The 10,875-nt window shown below is 45.0% G+C and overlaps 1 protein-coding gene across 1 annotated transcript; it reads left to right on the top strand.

The window, feature by feature from the left end:
- Window positions 1-2,691: 2,691 nt before the first annotated feature.
- Window positions 2,692-8,933, top strand: FAM219A (family with sequence similarity 219, member A; the record flags this gene model as incomplete). The annotated part of the gene is made up of 4 exons (XM_009708313.1): window positions 2,692-2,794; window positions 6,975-7,055; window positions 7,403-7,457; window positions 8,660-8,933. Coding segments are annotated over 4 exons (398 nt in total), but the record flags the coding sequence as incomplete, so codon positions are not given.
- Window positions 8,934-10,875: the final 1,942 nt, after the last annotated feature.

Here is a 10,875-nt window from a genome sequence, read left to right as displayed (position 1 = left end):
GGTGGGGGTCAGTCTCTTTTCCCAAATAAAGAGCAATAGAACAGGAGGGCATAGTCTGAAACTGCACCAGGGGAAGTTCAGGCTAGAAATGAGGAGACATTTCTTCATAGAAAGGGTCGTTAGGCATTGGGATGGGCTGCCCAGGGAGGTGGTGGAGTCGCTATCCCTCAAGGTGTTTAAGAAAAGACTGGACGTGGCACTTAGTGCCATGGTCTAGTTGACAGGGTTGTGTTAGGGCAAAGCTTGGGCTTGATGATGCCAGAGGTCTCTTCCAATGAAATCAATTCTGTAGGATTCTGTAATCCTGTGTATGAAAATTCATAGCATCCAAGAGGGAGATGAACTGTTGATTCATGCTGAAGAAATATGACTGGGAGCACAGGCATTGGTGTTCCGACCACACTTACATTGCATTGGGATTGTTCACTCCAAGCCGCTAAATAAGTAAAAGAAGCAGTTAGATAGGAAATCTCGCATCGTTCATACCCACGGGTTGCTATAGAACTCAGTAATAGCATAGAAATAGTCATGGAGAGATGTACTGGAGGAACAAGACACTTAGCGGAAGTCCAGATTCATCAGTCAAATGAGTAATCTGAGTTGGAGAAGAGCATTAGTGCTTGTAGCGAGCAATCGATAGAAAGCAGAGAGCGCCAGCGCATTTCAAAGGCTCAGGCAGGCCTTAACTGCCTTGACAGAAGATGAAACCTCTAACCTTGCTTCTGAGTCAGGTACCTTTTGTGAATTATACAGTCTCTTAAAGTATTGGCAGCTTCTATCAGCACTATGTATTTGCGGTAAGCGCTGGAGTTTCTGGTGTAGATGGGTGGAAGTTGGGTTGAATTCAGGGTTGTAAACATTTGCCTCCATAAAACATCTCTTTATCTCTGTGCCTGAATAGCAAAATTCACATGGCCTGCAAAATACAAGCCTTTTATTTTGGAGACAGATATAACCAATGCATTTGCAAGTTCCAGTGCTGAGAAGTTACTCTGATTTAAGGTTTTGACTTTGATCCTGTATCAGTGTCTTTGTTGCTCATGCCAGAGAGAGTTATTAGTCCGATCCTTCTCCTGCCAAGTTCAATGAGCATTTATTGACCTCTGCTGTCAGCAGGAGCAGGGCTGGGCATGGTTTGTAGGAGTATGTATTCTTCTCTGCAGGTTTCTCAGCCACACTCATCATCACGATCTCTAGGCCTCTCTGCTGCTTATTTGTCCCTCAAAAAAGGCAGCCTTAGACATGTGTTCCCCTGCCCTTACCTGCGTGGAAAGGATGGAGTTGGCCCACCTTGCACTTGTACACTGTGGTAGGCACGCTGCTTTTCCACAACAAGTGAGAAAAGGTGCTTTTCCCTCCACAGGGAATAAAGTCTGTACGAGAAAAAATATGTCAGCACATTTCACAAACCACAGGGGAAGCAGAGGCAAAATGAATTCACTATTCAGGTTCCCCAGCAAGCAGTCTGATAAACCCCTATTATTCAGGCATACCACAAAAACAGTTCCCAACATTTTCTCACACTTTGGAGGAAGTTTTTAACCAATCCCTTTCCTACCTTACTGGTCCCATTTTTTTTCCCTACAAGTCTTGCCTGGTGTTCCAGGGTGAGACGGGCAGTTAGGTCAAGTTCTGCAGCTGATTGCTAACTCAACCCAACTGATTTCCCACAAGAAACAAGGAAGGGCTTTGAATCAGAAAACTGAATGTCAATTTATATGAAAACCCATCATCCATGGGCTCCTGTCCCTGCTGGAGGCTGTATTGATACATCACAGACATTACACACCTGTAGAAGACTTAGCTTTAGGACCTGAATTCTAGTTCTGATCCTGTAGGTTATTAAAGAGAAATAGTCTTTCCTAAAGGAGAAACTATTTTAAATCCCCTCTTGCACTGAATTCATAAAGAAAGCTTGACATATTGTCTGCATTTTAAGGTACATTTCAGCAGCAAGTAGAACATGCTCTAAAAATTTAAGCAAATAATATGCTGTTTAAAAATACAGCTGCAAAATATTTCTTTTTTTTCATTATTTGAATAAAGAAAGCAAGCTCTCAAGAATCAATGTGAGAGAAAAGAGAAAGACACATGGGGGACACGATAGATTGCCAGGAGGAGAAGCAGGGAAGGCAGCAACACTTTCTGCTGTAGGGTGTGTTAGTCTGGTGAGTTGACATCTAAGGAAACAGTAATAACTCAGGCTTGGTGTCAAGCTAGGCTGGACTAACACTAAATGATGGTGCTGCTTTGAGGGACACACTTTTCTATCCCCACTGGGCCCCTCAGCAGCAGCCTCAATAGGAGGAGAAAAGGTAGAAGGATAAATTCCCTTGCCTGCCACAAAGCACAGTCTTAGGGTCCATGCAGCAGCCAGGTGCAGGTAGAGACAAGTTTCTCTGCCGCAGCAGGGTCTCATCCAGAAGCTCCCTGACCATCTTAGTGTGGCATTATCAACAAGCTGCTGTGAGTAAGGGTACATTAGTTTTAGCCCCTGGGGACCTTGGAGGCAATGGGACACAGCTTGTCCAGCCTATACAGTGTCTCTCCTTAGGAGATGGAGAGCTTATGTCCTTCGCTATTAATTCTGCTATGCCTTTTACCACTATCAAATCTGGGTTTCTACAGCTGTATGGTGGCCAGCCAGGCTGTTGCCTAATTTTGCTTTTCCCCTTTGTATCCCATATGCAGAGAAGCAGAGGGAGCTGGCTCGGAAGGGCTCCCTGAAGAACGGCAACATGGGAAGCCCAGTTAATCAGCAGCCCAAGAAGAACAACGTCATGGCACGAACAAGGTAAAGGACTGGAAAAGCACTCAGCTGTGCTCTAAGCTGCAATCCCTAATGGCCTTAGGATGGGCAAAGACAATGTTCATTGCCATTCACTACTGCCAAACATGCTGCAAATGCAGTGATGGCCCTTCCTGGAGCTGGCAGGCCCAAATGCTCTGTGCCGTATTGCATCACATCCCCTGGGGAGGTGCAGGGACAGCTGAGCCCAGGACCAGTGAGAACGCAGGACAGTGCAGCTTGCAGGAGGCAGAGGCATCCCAGCCTGGACAAAATCAGGGGGTTGATATGGCCGTCTTGCATGTTCTGGGTAGCCTCATGTAACACATAATCCTGCCAGTGGGAGCTTAGTTCTGCCTTGGCTGCTTTTATTGCAGTAGTTCCCCTGTTCCTTTTTGATGATGACCCTTTCCCCTCACTGATTGACTTAATGAAGGCTTGTAAATAATTCATCTCCGTATGCTTTGCTATACACCTCCTCTGCACTTTTAACAGCATGGTCATACTTTACTGGAGCTGCTTTGGCACATCTGTGTGTGACAGTATCAAACAGTGCTGCAAACTGCCGTAAACAAAGATGTTCCTGGCTGAATACTTTCTTTTAGAGTATTTCTATTTCTTCGATGCAAGCTTCAGTACACCAATGTATTACTTACCTGCATTCAGGAGGTAGGAATGCCTCTGAGCCCATGGGACTGCACACTTTGCATGCTACCAGAAAGGTGGCAGTTTTTAGTGGAGGCCATCACTTAAAATGACAGAAGAATCTGCATGAATGCTGAGTGTTTACTGATGAATGGGAAAGTTGAATGGATTACCATATATTAAGTAGAACAGGAGCTGCAGGTCAGAGCCTCTCTATATGCAACACATCCAACAGATGAGGTTCCTTGTTCATATTATTTCCCAAACTCCAAAACAGTAGTCATAAATCATGCCAGGACTTTGTCAAGTTTTATTTATAAACTCCTGCAGTGTTGGTGGAATACGCTGCATTGCGCCCTGCTCTGTGTTTGGTTGTTGAGACCATATAAAGGAGCCAGGCCCTTTGTGGTAGCAAGAAATTCAGCAAATCCTCTCAGCTGGGTTTTCCATGTCCACTGTTCCCCCTTGTCTTCCAAATACAATCTGGAAAGACTTGGGTTTCTTTTGGCAATAGGCTGCATGCTAGCTTTCTGAGAGGAATGGTAGCAGATTGCTACTTGAGAGATTTAGAAACATTGAAGTTAGCAGAGGAGATGGTAAGGGAGAGAAGATAGGATAAGTACAGGTGCCTACCTGTAAAATTAGTGACTTCTGCTTGATTGTTGTTGTTTCCGAGCTGCTGATGAAGAGTGATTTGAGTGGGGAACAGCAGAGCAGTGACACCTATTGACAAAAGCTTTCAAACAGCCAGCTCGGTTTTATTCCATTTGTGGACTTCTGAGCACTGTTCAGAGGACATGTGGACGCCTCCACAGCCAAGCATAGCCTGCTGGCAGTAGACTTGCTTTTCTTAGTTACTTTTCACACAGCTTTTGGAAGCATCCCTTGGAGTCTGCAGAAGAGAGGTTTGGAGTCAATCCTTTTTAATAGCAGATGTAGCCAAGCTCCGTTGTTCCCCTGTGGCTGGGAAATGTCTGGCACAGGGTCTCGCCAGCCCAAGTCCCTTCATCCCCCAGCTCCCTTGGCTTTCTGGGAACCAAGGTGCACCATGAGCGCAGCCCTTAGTAATACCTCAGAATGGTTCAGTCTGTCTTGCTACCCCAGGAAGGCAGAAATTCCCCAAGCTTGTTCAAGCAGCTTCTTTTCACAGTATAATGGTTGCAGTATAATGGGAGATACTGCAGTGGGATACACTGCAAAACGTCCAGGTTATGGTTTAACTCTTCTGAACTGTTGGCTTCCTCTGGTCTCTGCACAAGGAGAATAAGCTAAAGCCATTTCCCCTTTTTAAACAGTTCTGCTGTCCTGGCAGATACGTTTTCATATGTCCATCTGTCCATCAAATATGTTTTCCTTCATTCAGGAGAACCACATTGCCTCTCCTAGTCTCTACTCCACCTCCTCCACCTTCCCCAAGGCTTCTATTCTTCTGTATTATCTATATGAATTTCTGACATCCAGCCTCTAGTACCAGACTGCCTTCACCAGTCGGTCTTCTCCTGAGGCAGGGGCACAGCCAGCCTTAGAGGTGAAAGGGTCTGGATCCATAACACGCTCAGTCTCCCTAAGAGCAAATAAAATGTGAACAAGGTTGGGGTGGTGCTGGCACACTTGCTACAAGCACTGTCAGAGCCCACAACACAATCTGCACCACTTGGGCAGAGCCAGATATTGCAGTCCACTCTGAGGATAACCTAAACTCAGATTTATGTTCATAACATATTTCATGTTAAGCAAGCAAAAGCACCAAGACAAGAAGCTCATACTGGGACAGCTGCAGATAAAAGCAGCTATGACTGCTACCTGGGTTTGTTCCAAGGACAATGGGAAGCAAAAATAAGGGCAATCAGGATGTGAGGGAGACTTAGATCAGGGGCAGAGACATTATCACAGTTTTTGTCTGTTGTAGATCTGTCTTATTAAGCAAAAAGACATTTCTCAAGAGAAAGATATAGTGGGGTTTTTTTTAAATTAAGCAAATAGCACCACAAAGCGTTTTTCTCCTAGATCCGCTGATAGTACTTTGTTCACTCACGATACAGCAACAACTGTCAGTGTCAGTATATATGGAGCAGGGACTTGGAAACTGGAGAGTGTGAGTGCAAGTCAGTACTTCTGATATCTGTATGGGCAAACTGCTGCTGCCAGATCACAGTTCCAGGAATCTTTGCTTCTTGACTTCCTTCCTCCATGCTTCAGGAGCAGAAGGACCATCCCAGTGCTGTGAGAAGGGGTATTGAACTTTGCAAGTGGATCCCATTTTCTCCAGTCCCCTGGTGCAGTAGGTTGGAAATTCTGCATCAGTTTTAAAATTAATTTCTTTCATCTTGTGTTTCAGTGAACATAATAAGAAAATACAACTAGTCGTGAACCTATATATCTGCTTTGTGATAACATTTGATATATCTTACTCTCCCTGAGCCTGCCAATCTTCAGTGCCTGGCAGGCCTTAGTATTGCTAAAATTGTAATGGCTTCCTGAAATTTTCAGAGCAGAAGCAGAAAAACATTTCAGGTACTTAGAGAGCAGTTGGAGGATCGATGTGATGGATTATCATCTTTAGATTTATATTTCCCAGATTCTTAGTGAAGCATCATTGTGCATCATTGTGTGTTGTCAAAGACAGTTCTTCATTTGGGAGAAAACTAGTTAACTCACTGAACAAGGAGATTTTCATCACTCTTACGGTTCCCACTTGCTGATCGTAGAATCTTACTCCATTTGCTCAGTTTGGTTGATCTTATTTTAAGTATGAACCAAAGTCTTTGTGCAGTTTTGTGGATGAAAGAACTCTGTTGTGAACTAGAGACTGTTGTATTAATGCATTTTCCTTATCCTAGAAGCTCTGAAGCCTGTATTCCATTTCACAAACACTCTCAGGCAATTAAAGGTGCAAAGTCATCATCAGCCTTTGTAACACTTCTGATGAAGTGAAAGTCATTATAAAATAATGGGATTTAAAAAGTGCTAGTCTGTCTGGGCTCTTATGCTGCACCCACCAGCTTACATTTCTCATATTACTAAACTTAGGACTGAGATCCCAGAAGTGTTGTGTTGGGGGAGGCTGGGTAAGGACTCAGGCAGAAGGAACACATCCCTGACTTTCAGTAGTAGAATAGTAGAAGCACTAAGCCTTTGCCTTCTCCCAACCTCCTTCTTCTATTTATTTATTGCTAGTGTCAAGTACTCATTGCTAGGGAAAAAAGACAACACAAAAATGAGCAAACATCTGATACGACAAGCAGTGCTAGCCGAACAGGTTCACCAGAATGAAGCATGGAGTGTCCCAACTTTTTTTCCTTCCAGGGAGGAGCATGTTCCCAAGGCATATCCAGTGTTCATCCCTGTGAAACTGCTCTAAGCTACCCAGAGATACAGCTCGCTTCCTCTGAATTGCACCCATTTAAACATCTTCACCGATGAGGGAGGGCTTGCAAGGAAGTGAAACGTGGAAAGCCTAACTATCATATAGCTTTTCCCTAGACTATGTGTGGTGCTGAGCTTTACTGTGTGGTTAACGGACAACATTTAATTATTTCAGGCTCGTCGTTCCCAATAAGGGCTATTCGTCATTAGATCAGAGTCCAGACGAAAAGCCACTGGTAGCCCTGGATACGGACAGGTATGTAAAGGGTTAATAAGATGATATACTTTACGGTGCAAGTGAGTTTTCATGCCAGAGTGCAGCACTTGCTGAAACCACTCTTGCAGGCCACTCACACTCTTCCTTGCTGTGCCCTTTGACGTATGCCATAACTGGTCTGTGTGTGTAAAGAAGTAGGAAGAGATGTGAGTAAAGAGCACTGTGATGGAAAGATCTGAGGGTCACAGACGAAGGTCCAGGCTCCCTTGATGTAACTTCTCTGTGCCTCAAGGACTGTTTCACAGCACGAGAAATATAGGGCTAACCAGGGAATAGAGGTCTCTCTAACCATTTCCCTCTTTGCTATATCTTGTCCTCCCCTGCAGTGATGATGACTTTGACATGTCCAGATATTCCTCCTCGGGATACTCATCAGCTGAGGTGAGTTATACGCTCTCCTGCCATCCTTGCCATGAATGCTAATAGTAGAGAAGCGAGAAACAGCTTAGAGTGGCCTTGTACTGCCAGAAATGGCTATACAATGAATTTACCAGTGGTGTAGACTCTGTGAGTCTGGAAGGGGCCATGGCAGAAACTGTGTCATGTTTCTTTCTTCCCTGGTGATCTAGTTGGCTCCATCTCCACACTGCTGTAGCACAGAGATCTGCTTGTTGGCTGTTTTCACAGCTACCTTTGGCTTCACTCAAGCTTTTCACAGTTCTTCTTAGTCCTGCAGTGTCGGCCCATGTGGTGCAAAAGCATCAACTTGTCTGTCACACCAGCTCAGCAGCCGTATGCTTGCCAAGGACACACATAAAGAATCTGAGGGTGTGCTGTGATTTCCAGTTCTTGGGGTGGACAGGGTCACCCAGTGCATGTTTACTTGGAGCAGGCAGAAATTCCAGGGAGGACTTGCAGATATGAACTCTTGCCCTTTCAAAGAGAAAAGGCAGGAAGCTCAGGCTTGTTAAGCCCTCTGCATTGTTTCTGAACATATTCCCAACCTCTGTCCTGAATTAGCTGCTCAGCCTTTGTGTACTGCTTCTGCAGGATCTGATTTTACATCCAGGGTGCCAAGCAGCCATTCTGTACACAAGCTGCTGGGAACTCTTGCCCCTTGTATCCTTTCTCTGGGCAAAATATGTCTGAAACACAGAGAAACGGCCAAGAGCAGGGACCAGATCAAATGATCTGGACCGTCTCTGGGCCTTGATGAAGTGTTTTTCACTCACATCTGGTTAGACAGCACTTGGGTCTGAGATTACAAAGAGACAAGAGGCTTTACCACCTTTTAACTGCTATAATGTGCCCCAGACTGAGAGGAGGGACTGCCCAGCTGCCAGTTGGTTTATTAACATTATTATTATATTTAAATGAGGGGTTGTCTTAATGGGAAGATTATTCCAGAATAAAATAGTGTATCAACTTGCTACTCTGGAATGTCTCACTCTAGATATTCCTGTTCTGGAAGAAGCTAGGACAGAAAACAGCCCTCACCTGTGATCAAAACCTGGGACCCTTTCATTGGTGGGGCAACTGCTAATGATGGGGAAATATATCCCAGAATAAGGGACCTCACTCATCTTCTGACCATCAGAAGTAAGAAGTCTCAAGTGTTTGACTGTTTGTCTCTTTGTCTATAGCAGATCAACCAAGACTTGAACATCCAGCTGCTAAAGGATGGGTACCGGTTAGATGAGATCCCAGATGACGAGGACCTCGACCTAATCCCCCCTAAATCAGTCAACCCTACCTGCATGTGTTGCCAAGCCACCTCCTCCACTGCCTGTCACATCCAGTAGTGAGGCCGGCAGGCTGTGATCAGTGCTTTCCACTATAACTGTAAAACTTAACAGCCATTGCTTCCTCCTATGGTAGGACGTGCACCTCTTTGTGTTCATGGAGCCAGGAGAAACCAAAAAATTCATTTTATGATTGATTGATAAGTTCTTTTAAACTAGACTAAACAAAAGAGAAGTTGCTCAAAGTCCCAGGCAGTGCCTGGCAGAACTGACTGGTCTGGAGAGCAAATGCAGAGGGGTCCAGAGATACCTTCTTGCTTTGTGCAGGCACTGGGGATATTTTTTAAGGTGTCTGTTCCAGAATAGGAAGGGTCAGATGGGGCTGCAGGTAATCCTGCCCACCAAAACAAACGCATCTGCGAGATCAGGCGTGAGTCTGACGTGTCAGGGGGTTTTACCAGTGAAAGGAGGTCAGTTCTTAACTCATTCACTAAACCTGTTTCATTTGCATAACCAAAATCATACTGTACCTGGGGCACAGGAATGGGAACAGAGCAGGACATCTTTTCTTATGGCAGGGATAGCCAGGACTAGCATGACACAATTCATTCACTTGCAAACAGGACAAATAGGTGGCATTTCACTGTGAGCCAATACTAGCTAGAGCTGCTGTGTCACATATCCAATGCAATCTACCAATCTAAAGCTCCACATTAAATTATCACCAAACACACCAGATTTGATCTGCAATTCATTCATGCTCTTCAGGGATTCAGTCCTTGCCCAAGAATACCATACTCCTCAGTTCAGTCCCGTCACTTCAGCCTGGACTTAATTCCTGTGAGACCCATCTGCTTCCAAAAATGTTAAACTTTGTTCAACTAAGAAAAAATGAGTCCTGCATGAGACAGAACTAGAGCTATACTGTGTGAAGGTCAGTGCTGGAAAAGCTAGTTGAAGAAAGCACATTTTTACAGTGCTTGACTGTTGATATTCTCTTGACACTGTGTCTCTTGGTGGGAGAGATTTATTAATGCTGAAGGCATCTGTGTGGTGGTGTCAGAGTTTAGGGGAGTTTTCAGCAACAGCAGGATTATGAACAACTTTACCTGAAAAAACGCATGAAAGGAATCCCATCTCTGCCCACTTGTGACCCACACTTGGTTCGTGTTAGAGCTGTCAGGAGCAATTGTGTTTATTTGGTGCTGGAATAGTCAGGAAACCTGGCGTTACGTTACGTTGCTGGCCTGAATTGCTAGTTGACCAGCAGATAGTTTTGAATGCAAAATAATTTCTGGAATTAGGAAACGTGTCCTCTCCCTGGCCAGTCTTATACTGCTGGCTTCAGCATATGCAGGGCTAAGGTAAGAGATGGGCTGGCATTTTTCTCGGTGTTGAAACCTTTTGCCACAGGCAGAACTGTGTGTTTTCCTGCCCTGCCAGGAGGAAGGACGGCCTACCTTGGGTCATCACTTGCTTTACAGCTGAGGGAAGGGAAAAAGTGAGGGCAATTCTGAGCTTTCCATTAGAATTCCTGAGTCACAAGGCAGAGCGTGAGCTCCACCCCGACAGACAGGTCCCTCCTCTGAAATCTGCATGAAGTGAGCTGTGTCTTTAAGAAGTCCTCTTCTTGATTAGAAGGACAATTATTTAACATCCTGGGGTTTCACTCTGAGCAGTGGAAAGCATGATACCACCCACAGGATGAGTGAGAGTGGGCACACAGGATTCCTGGGCTTTATTATTCACTAGGAGGTACGGGCAACTGTTAAAGCTATGTTTGCCCCGCTCCCTAAAACAGTGTGCCGCCACCCTGGCTCCAGGCCATAGAAAGAGGACTGAGTGGTGCTGCGTACTGAGCATCCCTGCCTCCTTGTACAGAAGTGCTGGTTAACTTGCCAGCTCCTCTAGGAAGAGTGTTCCTCAAGTGAATTCCTCTCCCTTTCTTACCATCTGGTAATGCTAAGGGAGAATATTTCCAAAATGTTTCTAAAGAAACACAAAGGATTAGGTCTCCAATTCTCCACTTCTTCCTTCGTATGCCCGCTTTCCTCTCCAGTGCTAGCTCAGGTTGAGGTTAGCAAGTTGTCTGGAGGTGGGGGAAAATCTCTTAACAA

The sequence above is a fragment of the Cariama cristata genome, unplaced genomic scaffold (assembly GCF_000690535.1).
Source record: "Cariama cristata isolate BGI_N322 unplaced genomic scaffold, ASM69053v1 scaffold36860, whole genome shotgun sequence".
NCBI classification, from domain to species: domain Eukaryota; kingdom Metazoa; phylum Chordata; class Aves; order Cariamiformes; family Cariamidae; genus Cariama; species Cariama cristata.
Note: the sequence above shows the minus strand (reverse complement) of the source record. Positions and strands in the feature narration are given on the sequence as shown.